The following is an 18,315-nucleotide window of genomic DNA, read 5'->3' as shown; positions in this document are numbered from 1 at the left end:
AACGTAGCTTGGTTTATGGGGCAAGGGCAGGAAGAGATAGAGATGTGAACGCAGGCAGACTGTGGACGGTCTTTACAGGCCAGTCGGCATCCTGGCGGCAGAGCCTGGATTTTAGGCCTGTTCTGGAAGCGTGCCTGGGCAAAGGCAACCACGAACCGGATTTATTCCAATCGGCTAATTTTTTCTTTTAAATTGTATTCACATTCTTGAAATTACAAAAATAATGTGTATTTGTTGTAAAAAGAGAAAACCCTGCAATTTCTCTGCATCTCATTCAGAGTAAAATCCACTGGCCGAGAAGGTCCTAACTAATGCCCCCCCGCCTTACCCTCTGACCTCATCTTCTAGCACTCTCCCTCTTTCATGCCACCCTGGCCACACCTATCTCCTTGCTGTTCAGAGACACCAGGCCTGCATCTGCCACAGGACCTTGGCACCCTCTCTTCCTCTGCCAGGGGGGCCCTTCCTTCACATAACCTCACAGCTGATGCCTTCTGACTCTCTGTGAATAATGCGGTCCCTCCCTCTGTCCTTTTGTGCTTTCGGTAGTGAGTAACCAGGAGCAAGGCTGAGGGTCTTTTTATGTGCTCTCAGCAGTTTGTTTTTCTGCCTCTAAGGATTGCCCGTTTATATCTTTTGCTGATTTTTCTCTTGGATTAGTTATCTTAGCTTTCATTTTTCAAAATTTTATTGATTGAATTCTAAACCTGTAGAAAGCTTTAGGAATGAAGCTGTTCATCACAGAGTTATTTATAATGGTGAAAAATTGGAAACAACTTTCAATGCAGAAACGGTAAATAATTGTGGAAGAATTGTTATGCAAGCTTTACAAAGGAAATTCAGCAAACCTATGAAATAGCAGGAAACGTGAAATATAAATATGTGAAATAACATGAAAACATAATGTTAAATTATAATATAATACCAACAGGAAAAAAGCAGGTTTTTTTCAGGGAAAATATTTATGTAGAATAATTATAAATTTATAAATAACGAACACCTTCGAAGGCAATCTGCCAGCATGTGAAGCAGGCTGTGTTTGAATGTGGTGTTATGCGTGCTTCTGATTCTCTTGTACTTTCTTGCACTTTCATAATGAGCTGATTTACTTGAAAATAAAAAGCAAAGTGATTGTAGAAAAAAATTTAAAACTATTGCACGAATCGTAACAAATGTAATGAAAGTAGTAACACAAGCAGGGAACTATTCTCCCAGAATCGTGTTACTTCTAAGAAATCCAACAACCCCCTTGCTTCCTCTTTGCCTTGGAAGCCTTGTCTATGGGATTATGCAGTTTGTAGGTGGTTATGACCGGATATGTAGCTTCACAATGAAACATGAGTCTTTGAAATCCAACTTTGAGGGGGAGGGGGTCGAGGAGGCTGTGCCAGATTAAAGTGAGTAGCCAGAAATTATGTGGTACCGATATTTACATAAACTCCTTCTGCAGGCAAGGCTGTCCGCAGCTGGGTCAGCCTCGACAGGCACTGGCCAGAGTAGCCTCTCATTTGGTAGCGGGCCATCTGTCCCTATTCATCCTGTAGGCCTCCCAGCCTCCTGTCCCCTCCAAGACAGAAGGCCAAGTGCAGAGTCAGAAACACACCTGCTACTGTGGTGGGATCCCCAGAGAAGGAAGGACTCCATCCGCAGCCTTGAAGGGAACCCCTCTCCCCAGCCCTGAGGACCGAGAAGTGGTCCGAGGTCAGTAAGTGGTCCAAATGGTGGCTAGGATTCTGGACCAGATGGTATCTGGGCTACGACTCTAGACAGGCCTGAGCTCAACCCTGGATCTAGACCTTTGGCATGTTATGAACCTCTCCGAGCCTCAGTTTCCCCCGCTGTAAAGTCACTGTCACTGTGAGGACTGAATGAGAAAACTCACGTCTGCTTCGGCTGGTGCTTACCATCGTTACCCCGTGTGTCTATCTTTCCTGCTGCAGTGAAAGTTTGTTGTTCCACGAAAGGGAGCAAACCCCCTTGCAGGGGAGGTCCGGGCACCTCTGGTGCTGTGGCCAATGAGCTGGGCATCAGCCCCAGCACAGGCGCCCCAAAACTCCTGCTGCTGCCTTCCTGAACACACATGACTTCCTGTTTTCTAAGCTCTCAGCCTGCAATGTCATTGCCAGTCCTGTCGGAGCCTGGGGGTGGGGCTGGGCAGCAGCAGGGCCTGGGGCTCAAGGTTAGGGCTGCAAAGGGCGGTCCGGCAGCTTGGAGTCCTGCCAGTCCTACCTGAACTGTGGTCTTCATGAGGACTATCGATGCCATTAGCACCTGTGTACTGAGAGCCTGCCCTGCGAGGTCTCTGTGAACCACAGTCATGCAGATGGTTAAGGGCCAGAGCCAGGACTTGTGCTCAGGTTGTCTGCCTTCGAAGGACTGGCTTTGCTGTGTTGCCAAAGTGTTTCCTAATAAGGGAGAGACAAGCTGGATACGGGGGAGATTTTAAAGGCTGCCTTACAGGAGTGGGAGAATCCGTGTTCTTTGTGCTTCTAAAGGCAGAACGAGGACCAAAGCTGTTTTTTAACAGCTCTGAAAATTAGAGCTCTCTGCCAGTGATTGATGAGTGGTGAGCTCCCTGTCACCCAGCGTATTCAAGCAGAGGCTGAAGGTGTCAGGGAAGAAATGCCTACAGAAGGTGGGAGGCTCTCTGGAGAACCTGAACTCCGGAAGCACCAGGACAAAGTGGAAAGACAAGGGAATTCACATCAGATGCACTTGGGAAAGATGAACTTTCCTGCTGACTGACCTTTCTGAGCTCCAATTTCCTTGTCTGCAAAATAGAATCGGTAGTAATTCTGCCCATGTCATGGAGAGTTGTTCTGAGGATTGAATCAGATAACGCGCGGGCCAAGGGTTCTCTACCCTGTACGCTGGGTGCGGATGGGAGTTACGCTCTTACCCTCATACGCTCGAAAGGTGGGCATCTCCATGTTGAGCTGGGGAGCCGACCAGGTTCTGTCCCCAGCCTTGGCAAGAGTGAGAGGTGGGAAGCCCTGGTCCACTCCTGCTGCTTCTTGGACGTCCAAGGCCTCTGTGGTGGCAGAGAAGGCCACCTGAGACCATAGCTCAGCACCTGTCACCGGGCAGGGCACTTCCCTGCGCCCCGTTATCTCCGTGTAGCCGCCTAACTGCACAGTGCAGTCAGTCTTATTAAAGCCCTTTAGCAGGTGGGGAACTGAAATTCAGAGAGGGTAAGAAAGCAGTCCCCAAACACAGCGCCAGTAGGAAGTGGACTCAGAACTTGAACCTTAGTCTTTCTGGCTCTGAGGCCTATGTTTTTTCCTCTTCTCACGTGGCCTAGTGAGGAGGGGAAATAGGCAAGTGAAACAAAATTGTATCACTTGTGCTTTCCAGGGCTTGCCGGGGAGAGGACTCCGGGCACAAAAAGCTCATAAGCTGCTGGGACTACCTGTTAAAACCCGGCAAACAGGGCTGTGAGTTCCGAGCCAGGTGAAAACTCTGTGTCCTGTACCCACAGGTGAGGGCCCCTCGAGGCAGAGAGGCAAGAAAAGTCCCTGGAGTCAGGAGGCCCAGGAACCCCACCCAGCTCTGCCACTAGACTGCCGCGGTCCCTGAGGAAGTTACTTTGCTCCTCTGGTCTCGGTTTATACCCGAGTTGAATTGGACCTAATAATGGAGCCTTGCCTACCTTCTGGACTCTCGCAGAATTGAGCTCAATCAGGCACAGGAAGCAATTTTAAAAGTACAGACTGGGGTTCAAATGCAAAGGATCCTTGCCAGTTGGAAGTGAGGGAGCTCGGCAGTCCCTCTGCTCCTAAAGGGGGTGTGCGGGAGGAGGAAGCTGGCCGGAGGGAAGACCAACATGGTGTGTGTTCGCAGCTTCCTAATGGCCGGACCAGGTGGGTTGAGACACGCTTTCCCTGTTCTCAGAAGTTCCTGGTCTGGCTGGGGGACAAACAATACAATTCAAACACACCTCATCCAAAGCAATTAGACTCTGTAGGGGCAAGTGCCTCCCCCAGGCTGCCCTCCTGGGGCCTTCCCCTACCGAATATTCCTGTTAATGGTCAGTGCCTGGAAACTTCCTGAACTCAGGGCTTTTGTAGAGACAAAAAGGTGTACAGAGAAGGCTAGGCTTTCTCCCACTGATGAGACTCATCACGTTTTCAGAGGCAGTGAGCGGTAGGTATAGAGACTCTGTGATTCATCTCCGGTTGCCATGGAGTCTCCTCTGGGCGTCTCACGTGGCCTGTTCCAGGTACCTGGCTACCTGGCAGGCAGGCTCCGGCTTCTTATGCTTCAAGTAAAAACCAGGTGGGACCATGGGGGGGTCTTCAAAGCAGGAAGTTGCTCCCTGAGCTCCCACTGGAGCAGTGGGGGGTCGGGGGGGAGTGGGCAGCATCAGGGGTGGGGTGGGGGCTGGAGCCAGGGCTCGGGGTACATCATCCACTCACTGCACGTGGCCGCACCATCCTCGGCTCGCGGGTAGACGGTGCGTGTGCGGGGGCCAGGGCTCGAGACAACCCCGGGTCGGGGGTGATTTCGTGGCGCTGGGCGTGAACACTAGACCCGGCTCTCCTGAAGGCTGTTCATCCCTGAGCCGATGCCCACCCCACCCCCCGCGCCGCCCAGCACCGGGACCAATGTGGTGGATGGAAAGACACGGCTGTCCCCATGTCTCAGCCCTCCGTGATGGCCAGCGCCTCGGCCACTGTGACCGGGGGCAGCATGGAGAAGGTTTTCCCTCCAGGTGAGATCAAGCAGGTTTCTGCCAAATGATAGGAAGACCCCTCTGAGGAGAAGGAGAACTCCTGTGGATGATGCCCGACACTGTCACACATGTTGGCCACCCACCCTGGGTCCTCTCCATGCATCCCAGGGTCTAGTCTGTGGGATGGGAGGCCAAGTCCAGCCGCGTGCTGAGCTCCACGGAGAAGAGTTTCAAGGAGGAGGGGCTGCTGGAATTCTCTGCCGAACCCCTCACTTGCCGGGAGATGTGGTTTTCTTACGGGATGGAAACCTGCTGGCCCATTTTATCAAAGCCTGCCTGGCAGCTGACAGTGTGCTGGCAGGGGGCCCGGGAAGGGACCAGAGTCCAGGTTCCCCGTTCAGCCGGGCCCTGGCTGTCCTGAGCTACAGCGTGTTTGCGATGGGGATGGCCACACGCAGGCCGGGCAGTGACCTCCTGGCTGCGGACAAGGTCAGGCTGCAGGCCAGGCCCCCCTTTTGTTCCCCAGTGTTCCAGTCTTGTATCCGGTGCTGGAAGTACGTGAGCGAGCAAGGCCGGCTCTTCCGAGGCTTTAGCTTGCAATCAGGGTTGTGTGTTGCCCGGAATAACAGGAACCCCCTAAAATACCGCTGTCCACCAGCAGCCGGGCCACCTTGCGTGAGGCCTAATCGTCTGGGAGCCCCTGCCTGACGGCCCCAACCCCGGGACACCTAGATGTGCTCCAGCCCACCTGGACTTCAGTTTCCATATTTGCCATATGTCCGTCCAGGTGCAAGGCTCTGGTGGCTCTGGTCCCCTGTTAGACCTGGGTGAGGTGGGGTGGGGATGGAAATTAGGGCCAAATCCCCTTATTTTCTAGATTCGCCGAGTGTGCCTTGGGCGGAGGGCCAGAGAATGGCTCCTGGAAGTCCAGGTTGGGTGGAGAAAGGCTCACGGGGTTAGATCCTGCCCCAGCTCTCCTCGTGCAGCCCAGCTGGATGCATTGCGCTCCTGCTTTGCAAACAGGGCTTGTCCCCTTCCCCCTGGCCACCGGCCTGTCTAGGCCTGCGCTGGGAGGCTATTGTTCGGTTGCCTTTGTTCTGCACAGCACAACTTGTCTGCTAGGAAGGCAGCATTTTCTAAATGGGAAATCATGTGACTGCTCAGAACGCACCCCCCTCATCGAATGCCCCTTGGTTTAATGGTGAGGGCAGGATCTGGTTAGCTGTGCGGCTGTGAACACCCAGAAGTTAGACACTTCAGTGTCTCTCGTGCTACCCAGTTTAAAAGTTCTTGATACGATTTGACCTTTTCTTCCTCAAAAAAAAAAAAAAAAATGTGTTGGTGGTGATTTGGGGGCAGGGGGAGACACAGTTATGGTGATAACAGCTGACCCGGAGCATTTATTACATGCGGGTCGGGTGCCCTGCAATAGATAATCTCACTACCGCAGAGTAGTGAGACACAGTGTAGCCTCAGCTCCATTTTACAGATGCGGGAACTGAGGCTGAAGGAAGTTGAGTAGCACACGGTTGGGAAATTCACAAAAATTACAGCGTATAAAGACTGCGGCCTTAATTTCGTTGTCCACCTCTGTCTGTGACATTTGTCTTTATTGTAGGGCTTGTGTGTGCAAGGCTGCCCCCGTGTGATGTTGCCCCCGATCCTCAGTCCCGGCCCTGCCCCGGCCCGGGCTCCCAGCCCGTCCACCCCAGACCCAGGCAATGAGAAGTGAGTGTCTGGGCCCTTGCCCAGCTCCTGGGTTCTCCTGGGTGCTGTGAATCTGGGGCAGAGGACGGGAACTGTGAGAGAAAACAGTCACATAGGAAAGCAGCCACCATCCCACGCGTTTAACACCCACCTCCCTTGGGACCGCGTGTGATGGGATATGAAAAGGTGTCCAAGTGGCTCAGGAAAGGAGGCAAACAGGATGAGGGTGCAGAGAAGAAGCCGGAACCAGGCAGCGAGCGTCTCTGCCTCATGCCTTTGAGTGGGCATCCTGGAAAACTAGCTGCTGTTTGGGGGGAAGCCCCTCGACCCCGTGTAAGGTGTCGCCTTAGCCCCCCGAGGGCAAGGACTCCGAAGACCTTACCCACCTGTTCGAAATCATTGTTCTTCCGGAAGAAACTTACAAAAACATCTACCAATACATTTTTCTCATTTTATTTTCCCCACACCCTCAAGGTAGCTCTGATTACCAACCATTTTACAGATGAAGACACTGAGGGCCAGAGAGGTGAGGTGACTTGTCCAAGACCACACAGCTACTTAGTGGCAAGGGAAGGACTGGAGTCTGCCTGACGCCCACTCCACGGCTCCTTCTTTTTCTGCATTCCCTGGCATTGAGCAGATGCCCAAGAAATAGTTAATCAGTTGCATAATTGAATGAGGCCCTGGGTCCCTTCGAGGCCCTTTCTATCTCTGCCTTCCTCAGGCCCGCCGCTCCCAGCACAAGCACGGCCGACCGGGTGCCGGGAGGATCCCTGCCCTGGGAGATGTGTTGCGGTTCATATCCTCTCCTTGGCCAAACCACACACAGCATACTTGTCATGGGCCATAAAATCATGCTGCTCTTTAAAAAGAAAGAAAGAAAACCTGTCCCTGTTACTTATCTCTGGGGGAGGCCACCAATTCCCCTCCCCCACCGTGCCGGTTCTGCACAACACGAAGAAATATTTCTTCTCATTTGTTCTAAATTTACTGTCCAGTAATTTTTCTGTCCTCATTTTATGTGACAGGCAGCTGAGCGATTTTCTCCCGGCCCTTTTTCTGAATCTCAACCACCCCAATAAATCGCCGCTGGCGCCTCCTCTCCAGCCCTAAAAGAAAAAATCACCCCAGCGCTGGTGGCCTTTGCTGGCGGATGGCTTACCTCCTAGAGGGCTTCAGACCCTTACCTGTGGTCAGTGGGGGGCTTGCGGCTCTGCCTCAGGGCCAGAGGCCTGGCCAGCTTTGGCCCCAGCATCTTCCCTTAAAACCACAGGATATGTGATGAACGTCTCCCCTGCACCCCCGTGCTCTGCTGTTGAGGGTAAAGGAAGAGGCAAAAAATGCAGCCCTTGGCCGAGGGGAAGGGGACTCTCAGGACCTGGCGAGTTATGTGGGGGGGGTGCTTTGTGGGGGGCAGAATCAGCCACTGAATGCCCAGGGGCGAAGGTGGGGGGCTAGGACTCTCCTGCAGAGTGGAGGGGGCGTGCTAGCGGTGGCAGGCTGCAAGAGGAGCGAGCTCAAGTGGCTAGGAAAGTTCTGGGGAGCTCAAGGAGGCGCAGCGGGTAGGTAGGGGAGGCGGAGCGGGGAAGGCCTCGGGGAGCCGGGCCGGGCTGGTGGGTAGGCCCGAAGCCCAGGTTGATGCGGAGCGGGGATTTGCTCCGCGGAGCAGGGGCTGTCGGAAGCTTACAAAGAGATCAGCCGCCTGGGGCCTAAGGGCTCCTGAGTCAGGGTGGGAGTCCAAGGTTTAAGACTGGGCTTCGGGGAAGTTAGAGTCAGAACCCCCGGGGTGGGGGGCAGCCTGGAGTCACGTGCTCACGTAGTGCGGGGGAGACGCCGAAACGCTGCTCCTGGAGAGGGGTGGGCAGAGGGGGGCCCAGAGCAGGAGAGCGAAGCGAGGGGAGACTCACTGCCTGGCAAGGCCCTGGGGCAGCCTCTCGCTGGCTGCATGGGTGCCGTTGGCTAAACCCCAAGTTCTCTGTGTTTCTGTGCGGGGCTGTTGGGAGGATCTGATGAGTTACTCCATTAAATTGGTGTCTGGCACGTCGTAAACACTGAAGAAATGTTGGTTCTCACCTTGTTTAATGGAAGCAGCAACTGAAAGAGGGTGAATACCTTGCCCCAAGTCAAGCCCCTGGTAAGGTTAAGACAGGACTCAAGAGCGGGCATCCATTCCCACAGCCCCGATGGGGGCTGCAGGTGGCCACCAGGGGGCACTCTGGCCTTGGGAGAAGCACCCTGCGGGCCAACCTCGGAGTTCGCACGCAGGGGTGGAGACAGGTGCCAGGGCAGCAGGCTGAGCTGCTGTAGACGAACCTAGTAGGAAGTACAGTCTAAAACCCATGGCTTCTCACAGTGCTGTGAGCTTTCAAATCAAAATGCGTGTATTTCACCCGAGTATTTACTATACCTCTTTCCCAATCCCGTCGTACTAACATGCCAGTGTCAGCTACACGTGCATTGCTAGTTTGACAAGGGTCAATACCATCATGAGGACTAGAAGTTCCCCTGCAGTGTGGGATGGAACAGGCTAGACAGAGTTCTGAGCTACATTTTGTAGGAGGCATCAGACTTTACGGGATGGCAGGCTTGCAGGGAAAGGGAGAGAATACACATCGGAAACAGTGCATGTGAATGCACAGAGGCAGAGTCTGGACACACAAGGTGTGTCCCGGGGATTTAAGTGTGTGGGGGAAGGGGAGGGGGACAGGGACAGATGAAGCTGAAGCCATGGAGCTGGGACCGGTGAGCAGGGAGACTGCCAGGTTCCGGCTGGGAGGGGACTCCCTTATTGTACCTTTGTCTATTGCTCATGAGACCCCTTGGGGCCCCGGGAAAGGAAGCCCAGCCCCACGCCCCACCGGCCTAAGTGGGAGACCCTGCTCAGCGCCTGGCACTGAGGAGAGTGGGAGTCAGGAAGGGAGAGTTACCGCAAAGTCCCACAGTCCTAATTAATGATCTCATGCAAACACCAATCCTGTTCTCTCCCTGTGAGTAGGCCTTAGGGAGCCACATACCCTGATTCAGCTGTGCCATTCATCCAGACATGGGCATTTCATTATAGAGAATTCCAGAATGCATGGTTCATATGGGAGTTCACACACACACAGCTGGGCTCCAGTGGGCCTGAGGCAGCAGTCCTATGTCCACTGGACAGCTTCCCCTTCCCACCTAGTTTCTGCTTCCTTCCGGTCTTCCCCGGATCTGTGGCCCCACCAAGTGTCATGGCTGGCTGTCGGGCCAGGTTTTCCCCAGAGCTGGTCGAAGGGAATGAGAGGGAAGTTGTGGTCAGATGGGGTACAGGGAATGGATCCAGCCCCCCTCACCACGAGTTCCTTAAGTAGTCAGTCATGGGGCCACCCGGGGATGGTGGGGACACGTTCTGTCGCCCTGGGCCTGACTGATCAGTCTCATCTCTTGGCACAGGGGCACAGAGCTATGGCCTGGTGGATCCCAAACTGTGCTACCTGCTGGACGGACTCCTCCTCATCTATGGCATCATCATCACGGCCCTGTTCCTGAGAGCAAAGGTGGGTACCATGGGCTTCGGGGAGAAGGCGCGGGCTCCCCTACTTGGTTGATGTTCAGAAGGGCCTTAGTCTTGGAAAGTCTCAAGCATGGGTAGTGCCTGGAGCATGGTGTCCATCGCAAAGCAGGGATCAGCCAAGCGCGCATCTCAGGTGGGCTGGGGAAGGGCGTGGGGCGGGGTCGGAGGGAGCCTTGCAGAGTGGGAGGGAGGGTCTGATGCTGGGTGTCTTCCTGAGGAGTCATACAGATGAGCAAACATCAAGGCATCCCGGAGCAGGGCTACTGCTGGCAGGAAAGGGGCTTAGGCTTCAGGGACCTAAGAGTGGGAGGTGGGGGACCTATAGTTTCTTCCCAGACTCTGCCATCCCGCTGCTGATTGAGGCGGGACCAGCCTGCCTCTGGAAACCTCAGGTTCCCTATCACAACACGTGAGGGTGGGCCCAGAGCATGGGTGTTCAGCTAGGAGCCTTACAGAGTCTGGATTTCTTGGAAGGGCTGGGGCTCGGTCCTTGTTATCCCCTCAGTCCTCCCACCTATATAGCTCTTTTGGATGGTAGACTTTGGCAAAAGATTCCATTTGTAAAACTGTCTTACTAATTTTCCTTTTACGGGTTTGAACAGAGCGGTCCTAGATGATCTCTCGGGTGGTTTCCTGTGCACCTGTAAGATCTCTGCGCAGGCAGAGAGAACAGAGCCAAGAGCGAGGCTGAGTGTGCCTCGGGCAGGTACTCAAGGACACTAAGCTAGTGCGACGCAGTGACACACGAGGTCACCGCAGGAGTTGGGACCTTGTGCAGCCACCGTCCACCCCGTGGTGGGGGGCCGGCGCGGGGGCCGCACGGGCCCACCGCGGGGGCCGCACGGGCCCACCGCACCGGCGGAGGTGCGGGGCTCTAACCTCGCCACCCCTTCTTCCAGTTCGGCAGGAGCGCGGCCTCCCCCGAGGACCAGCAGGGCCCCAACCAGCTGTACAACGTAAGTCTGCCCTCCCGCAGCCCGCCGAGGGGACGGCAGCAGGGTCCCGGCGGCAGGTGTCGAACCTCCTAGGGCTTCGTTTTTCAGGGCGCGCACGGGGACAGTGACTGTCCCGGCCGCGCGGGGGCGCTGTGAGCGAGCCGCGCTTTCACAGTCTGATGCGAGGCGCCCCTGGCTAGCGAGCCCCTCCTGCCTGCAGTTGGCAGGGGCCCGGCTGCGGGTGCGGGGGGGGGGGGGGGGAGATCAGTGGGTCTTCAAGGCAGCAGGGAAGAGATTTCACTCTGTGCAATGGGACTTGGGTCGAATCTATTTACACACACACACACACACACACACACACACACATACACGAGTCATGGTAACACATATTCTCTGAGATGCTCTGTGACATGCTGGTACCCAGATGGCCCAGTTTTCACTCTAACCCCAGTCCCTGCTCCTTTCTTTGAGAGCCACCATGCAGACAGGGGACTCCCAGTCCTGCCGGCCCAGCCCTCGTGAGGGTGTCTTTCCTGTCTCTGACGCTCTTCTGTTTTAGGAGCTCAATCTAAGAGGAAGAGAGGAATATGAGGTTTTGGATAAGAGACGAGGCCTGGACCCTGAGATGGGAGGAAAGCAGGTAGGGTATTCCTCTCCGCCTGTGTGTGTGAGTGCGTGTGTGCTCAGCGGGACAGCCAGGAGAGGGCTCCTCAGAGCCCATGCACTCTACCAGCACACTCTGTCCTAACATGCAAGGGACCTGGGGCCTGGGGACAGGGGAGGCCCATTCCTTCCATCCCCTTCTCTTCCTTCCCCCTGGGCTCCATTCTGCATCGCAGGGGACCTCCCATACATGAATGTGGCACTCTGGCCCTCGAGACCAAGCTCCACCCAGCTCCCCTTAAACTGCTTGGCCACCCTGAGATGCACGGGGTGGGGGGGCTGTCTGCCCCCCAAAAGGACAGATCTGATGAAGAGGTCTATACAGGAAAGGCCCAAGGCCATTGGACAAGGAATTCTGGGTCTCAGGTACCCCTTGGAGATGGCTCCTAGTGGCTCTGTTCTCTTGGCTGCAAACTCTACACCCTGTGGGGAGGGGAGGCTGGACGAGGCCAGGGCACGGTCCTCTTATGAACAGAGTTCCGGAGCACCTGCCTGAGTAGCTTGGGCAGTTACGCATCTGACTTTGGTTCAGGTCATGATCTCGGGGTCCCGGGGTGGAGCCCCTCATCGGGCTCCCCAGTCAGCCCGGAGAGTGCTTGTCCCGCTCCCCCCCCCTCCCCCACCCCATGCTCTATCTCTCTCAAATAAATAAAACCTTTAAAAAAAAAAAAGGGCAGGGTTCAGCCCAAAGGCCCAGGCTGCCCAGCTTTTAGGGTAGTGCTGCCTGACAGTGCCTGTGGCCCTTGGTGTTTCTGGTCACACCTGCCCCCCACCAGCCCCCTCCACACTGTCTGAGCCCTGTGCTGGGCTGTTGTTGCAAGAGCTAACGGGTGGGGAGGAGACACCGGCAGTTTCCTTGGCCCCTGCCCTCCAGCCTCAGCTCTCCTCTCCTCCTCTAACTTGGACTAGGAGGGGTGAAGAGAGGTGGGGACGGAGGGGTCACTAGGGCTTGCCTGGCAGTGGCTGGCCCTGCTCTAGGTGAAGGTACTCGGTACCTTTCCTTTTCAGCCAGAACTGCCACTCGTAAGCTGGTGACACTTGTGGCACTCTATCTGCAAGGGGACACAGACTGGCTATCGGCAGATACCCCCGAGGCCTGCCCTGGGCAGGGCTGGGCTGAGGAGGCCCTGCAGGGGGGCGAAGCCAGTGTTCCAGGGAGTGTGCAAGTGTGCATTAAGAAGCAGGAGCCACAGGAGAGCTGTGAGGGTGGGGGTGGGGGGATGGGGGCAGGGCTGCGGGGGGAGGGGAGGCAGGTGGCCCAGGGTGAGAGGAGGGGGGCGGCGGGGAGGGTGCTACAACTCTCCTGGCCCGGAGCCCTGTTTCTCCACCTCTAACCTGCGCCTGGTCTTTCCCAGCAGAGGAAGAGGAATCCTCATGAAGTCGTGTACAACGTGAGTACGGGAGGTGGTCTGTGGCCCCCAGAAAGCTGCAGGAGGGCTCTGGGTGAAGGCCTTGCTCCCTGCCCCGCGTCTGTGCCTCACTGGACCCTCACCTTCCTGCACCACGTCTCACCGGCTCGGCTCGCTGCCTGCAGGGGCTGGCTGTTCCTAGGAAGCTTGCCTTCGCCCCTCCGTCCCCAGTCTGCTGCGGGCGTTCCCTGTAGGTGGCGCTGGGGGACAGCAAAGTCAGGCAGGGCCAGCCCGTCGGAGGGGCTCCTGCTTCTAGAGGCTGGAGTCTTTTCGTGAGTGTCACCTCTTGTTGGAAGGTCAGCCTCACCCCCTGGGTGCGGATCTGATTGTGGTTTTCAGACCGTCGATTGGGGCCTGCCATGAAGGAGAGCCACCTCTTCTTCCTTCCTGCAATTCAGGGACCCACGGCCCCTGACGCTAGCCGCATAGAGACAACTTGCTCAATTAAACAGTTCTGGGGACTCCGGGTGAGCCCTTGCATTGTCCACATTCATGTGCTTTGGCTAGAATTCCACATTTTATCTTCGACCCTAACTTGAGCTTCTCAGCTCAGTGCAAAGGGCTGGCGGCTCAGAGAAGGCTCCAAAGGGCTGAGGAGAAGGGTGAGGCTGGAGCTGGTTGTGGACAGAGATGCTTGTGTGAATAAGGACTGGAGCTTTGATTGTGCGAGCTCCCTGCCAGCTAGGAAGTCAAGAGGCTTCCTCTTGTGGGGAAGCCCGCTGTTTTCTGCATGAGTTAGTACAATCAGTGTCCCATGCCCTCTTTTCCAGGCACTGCAGAAAGACAAGATGGCGGAGGCCTACAGTGAGATTGGGATAAAAGGCGAGGTGAGTGCTGATTCCCAAGGATTGGGTCAGGGTGGGAATGCTCCCAGGGAGTCCCTCGTCACCTTCGAGATGTGCCTGCTATCAGCCTCTGTCCCGTCCATTCGCAGCCATTCCTTGTATCACCGGCAGAAGCCCCGTGGTAGCTGCCAGGGGCAAAGGGTGACCCAGTTCTTCCCCACTTGACAGCACCTAAGACAGTGAGGAAAGATGATATTCTTTCAGGAGCCAAGTCTAGATTCTAAGACGCGCTAAGCTTTGTAAAAAGCAAGTGGAATCTGTCACCATCAATAATTATCAAGTGCCTCATGTGTGCCATGCTGTGTTCAGTGCTTAGGACTCTGGGACTTGGGGCAAAATGAAAATGCAGGGCCCCTTGCTTCTAAAAGATTAGAATTTCCAAATGGTGAGAGCAGAGACTGCGTAGGTCATGTGTCCACAAAGTGGGCCTGGTCAGTGCCTTGCCGGGTAGGTGGTCTCACGTAATCCCCACAATAACCCAGTGAGAAATATGTGCCCTGCAAGGCACGGGAGGTGAAGTGATTTACCCCAGGTCCCTTAGCTCGTAAATAGGGGAGCCCAGATGTGAGTGGACTCTGTGGCCAGAGCTCACACCACGTGGTTGTCCTTCCCAGTGAGCACTGATGAGGAGCCAGGAACTCTGGGAGCAGCAGGCAATATGGCCAGCTCCCATGACCCGGGATTCCAGGGCTCTGATGTCTCTGAGCACACCAGTGGGGCAGAGCCAATCTGGGCCCCATCGAAGCCAGTCCTCACCTTACCTGCGGAGTCAGGTCTGACCAGTGGCCCGAGGGCCCTTCTCTCTCAGGGGCAGGGGTGCCAGCTAGGAGATGGTCACCTCCGACTCTCTGGGGGCCCCGAGAGTTGGGGCCTTGAGCAGGAGGCCGCTGCTGACTGACTCTCTGCCCTTTTGTCTCCTTCCCCCAGAACCAGCGTCGGAGAGGGAAGGGGCACGATGGTCTTTACCAGGTAAGAGCTGATGCGGTGCCTCTGGCCTGTGCCGCGGGCCCTCCCTTCCTGCGTGCTGCCATCCAATCAGGGGCAAGGCTAGAGTCCCCATTTTGCTTGCTTGGTGGCACCCAGCTCTTGCCATCAGCTGGGCAGGGCAAAAACCCCAGGCCCCAATTCAGGTCCCAGTGCCGCCTGTGCCAGGAAGGCCCTGGGGTGTGGCTGCGATGCAGCCATCCAAGCACATGATTTGGCTCCAACCAGGAGACCATGGGAGCCCCCAGGCACTGGCCACAGATAAGCAGCAGCTGCCCAGAGGGCTGATGCAGGCAAAGGACAGGACACAAGCAATTTCCTGCCTCTCCCTCCGCTGCTCTGGGCCCTCACCAGAAGCCTTGCTCTGCCCCGTATCCTCAGACCTAATAAGATGGGGGCATGGGTGGGAAAATTGAAGGGGGAAAAAATCAAGAGAAATAATAACTTTTAAAAAGGAAATGTTGTTATAGTCAGGTGCCTGGTTTATGCAAATCAGTGTGAAAAATTATGCAAACCAAGGATACCCAGCCTACTTCTCTAAAATATAATCCCTAGCGGGTTCTTATTTGGCTACTTCTAGCTCCCCTGGGCTCTTCACAGCTTGCTTGACTGACTCCAACGTGTCAGGCTGCCCAGCTTGCCCGAGTTCAGAATGATGTCAAAAGGGCCCCCAGAATGTTCCTTTGCTCTGTCTTCTGGACCAGGGAGAGATGTTCCAGTGGGATTGGGACCAGCGTCCCTGCTCCTGGACAAAGACCATAACTGTAGTAGGGTGGCCTGGAAAGGAGGCTGGGGGAGGAGGGCTGAGGTTAGGGAGCCACCTTTCCCGGTGACAAGCCCTGGCTTCCTGGAGGCCCAGATATCAGGGACAGCAAACTCTCTGGAGCAAACCCTGACTGCAACTCAGCATTCAGGGATGGGGGTGCTCTGCTTCCTCTTGGATCCAACAGGAAGTTCTTCTAGGCCCACGCAGGGTAGGGCTCAGTACGTGGGAAGCTGGGAAGAAGGGGAGAATTCAGCTGGAAAGGAATTGCTCCAGGGCCATCCTGGGCAGGGAAGAGGGTGCATCTCTCCCGCAGCCCTCTGGGTCCAGGCCCCCACCTGCTGCTTGAGGGGTACACTCCACTTGTTGGCCTCTAGGTAGGCTAGTGCCCTCCCCAAGCTCCTGACCCCTTCCTTTCCCAATTTGCTTTCACTAGGGGCTCAGCACGGCCACCAAGGACACCTATGATGCCCTCCACATGCAGACCCTGCCTCCTCGCTAACCACACCAGGCATGTCACCAACCACGGGCCAGACCCGCACACGCCCATTGTTCAAGACACAGGATAAAGCATTTATAACCCAGTTCACTCCTATTTCTCCACCACCAAAGTATTCCCTCTTATGAACTGGATGCTTCGCATTGTAACATTTGGTCATATCCAACTCCAAACCATCCTCCCTGGACTCTGGAGGGGAGTGCGCTCCGCCAGGCTTATGGCCCTGTTCTCGAAGAGTCCTTTGTGAGTGCCACATGTTCTCGGGGCTTCTGGGGGGTCTTGGGGTTCACTGGAGACTGTGGACGGGCCCCTCTCTTGGAGGCCCCGGGCTCTTACCTGGGAGACGGGTACACGCTCCTTCTCACAGTAGTGTTCCGTCCCTGTTTTGTCGAGTCCCCAGAGGAACCCCAGATGTTAGCACATATCCCAATAGCCTTATTGTTCCGTCAGTATTTGAGTGGCTTTGCTCCTGCTGTAAATTTGGCTTCTGTGGTCAACCTGCGTCATTTCCAGGTCACTTGTCATTGGTGCAAAGGGGCTGTCGTGTCTGCCGGTGAAAGGCCCGGGCGGAGGGGGAGAGGGGAGGAGAGCTGTGCGGGTCCACGGGAGCCCGGGGCGGCTGAAGAAGGGGAGCAGGGGGCGCTGATGGAGGCTCAGCTAGAGCTCGGGGAGGGGGGCGGGGCAGCCCGGAAGGGGCGCTCCTTCAATCAGGCATACATTCCCCTTTATAGACCTTAGCATTTGTGGGCTGGGCACTCTGGGCACCGTCCTCACCGAGCTCACACTCGCACAGGGGACACGAGGTGTGAACAGGCTGGCCTCACAGCGCGTAGGAAGGGCCATTGCAGAGTGCGCACGAAGCGTGGGGACGAGGGAAGGGGCAGGCCCACACTCTTGCCAGGCACTCCTTCACTTCGCACTCTGAGTGGAAGTCGGCCGTCCCCGCGGACCTGCAGACAACCGAGAGCGGTGGCGGGCGGGATCACCCCGGCTGACTTCCGGGATCACCCCGGCTGACTTCCGGGACCGCCGCGGCCGACTTCGGGATCGCCTCGGCTGACTTCCGGGATCGCCTCGGCTGACTTCCGGGAACTGTGCTGTGTAAGGTGTCGTGGGTGACCCTCTCTGTTCTGATAGGTTTTAATTTATACTGGTTTGCTAAAGCCTTACTTTCTCATCTGCATAATAAACGCTTTGGTGAAAATGCTTTTTCTTTTAATTTCGGCAGTCCGGCAGGTAACGCCCCGTGTGGGGCGACCCATCTGGTGCCGCTGCCCTGGGGCGAAACTGCTGACTCCCAGAGGGCACGATGGTTCCTTGGGACACGCAGGTGGGCACAGGTGCAGTCGGCTGGGCCAGGCCCGGGAGGCACCTGCGGGAAGGGGCCGGGGAAGCAGCCTGGAGTGCAGGGCTCCCAGCGCCGTGGCCAGCAGGGAGACGTCGGGCACGTGGTGGAGGGCGGCCACGGAGCAGCCACTATCAGCCGAGAGGGTGTCTGGGAGTTGCGAGCGGCCGCCGACGCCACGGCACAAACCGCCAGTCTGCAGGGTTTGGGGAGGGCTGGGGGATGGCAGAGGCCTCTTTAGGTCAGGTTCTCTCTATATGTAGTGGCTGCAAAAGAGGTCCCAACTCATCAAGCTACCAATTAATATCGGGTAGACTTTGAGATAAAAAACCCAAGGTCACGGCTGTTACAAGCCGCCGAGCATTTGGGATTCCAGCAGGAGTGACTCGAATCTCTCCTAGGCCTACATGTAACACCTGGCGAAGACAAGGCATTCTATTTGAAACCTGGCCTCATAGGGGGAATACAATTCCATTCAACAAATATTTACCCTCTGCACCTACCTATTTCTGTGCCCAGCACTTTGCAAGCTACCAGGGAGGATAAAGAGCCACCACAGAGTTAGGGACTTAAAATTTTGCCATTGGATTCCATCACAGAAAAAGCAGCGTCACATGGCCGGTCATGGCACACAAGGGTCAGGCAGGAGGGGGAGGTGCCAGGGAAGGGGTACAGACAGAGTCCGGCAAGGGGCTGGGGAAGGGGGGCAGGTTTCATGGGTGGGGGAAGCCTCTGAGGACAGCTGGCCCCAATTAGGTGAACTGGGCACCAGGCAATGGAATGGGAAAATGATATCGAATGGCTTTAGCTGCCTTGACTCCAAGACAACAGATGGCCCCTTTTGGGTTGCTACTTCTTTGTCTTCTACTCACTGGACTTTTTAAAACCTGAGGTTGGGTTCATCTCTTAGTCAAAGTGAGTAAGCCTCCTACCTCAGACCTAGTCAAGG

The 18,315-nt window shown here is 55.9% G+C and overlaps 1 protein-coding gene and 1 pseudogene across 2 annotated transcripts in view; both read left to right on the top strand.

Moving 5' to 3' along the window:
* CD247 (CD247 molecule) overlaps positions 1 to 16,588 on the top strand; it is a 69,310-nt gene extending 52,722 nt beyond the window's left edge. Inside the window, exons 2-8 of one of the 2 annotated variants that reach the window (XM_057315507.1) lie at positions 9,803 to 9,906; positions 10,823 to 10,879; positions 11,418 to 11,498; positions 12,880 to 12,912; positions 13,701 to 13,757; positions 14,703 to 14,744; positions 15,959 to 16,588. In XM_057315507.1, the coding sequence (XP_057171490.1) occupies positions 9,803 to 9,906; positions 10,823 to 10,879; positions 11,418 to 11,498; positions 12,880 to 12,912; positions 13,701 to 13,757; positions 14,703 to 14,744; positions 15,959 to 16,024 (440 nt within the window). In that variant the 3' untranslated portion in view covers positions 16,025 to 16,588. Of the gene's footprint in view, positions 1 to 9,802; positions 9,907 to 10,822; positions 10,880 to 11,417; positions 11,499 to 12,876; positions 12,913 to 13,700; positions 13,758 to 14,702; positions 14,745 to 15,958 lie in introns of both variants that reach the window. The other variant, XM_026509456.4, reaches the window with a different exon arrangement.
* Positions 4,565 to 5,380, top strand: LOC130544346 (mitochondrial carrier homolog 1-like; annotated as a pseudogene).
* Positions 16,589 to 18,315: the final 1,727 nt, after the last annotated feature.

Source organism: Ursus arctos, unplaced genomic scaffold, assembly GCF_023065955.2.
Source record: "Ursus arctos isolate Adak ecotype North America unplaced genomic scaffold, UrsArc2.0 scaffold_2, whole genome shotgun sequence".
NCBI classification, from domain to species: Eukaryota; Metazoa; Chordata; class Mammalia; order Carnivora; family Ursidae; genus Ursus; species Ursus arctos.
This window is presented reverse-complemented; position numbering and strand designations above follow the sequence as displayed.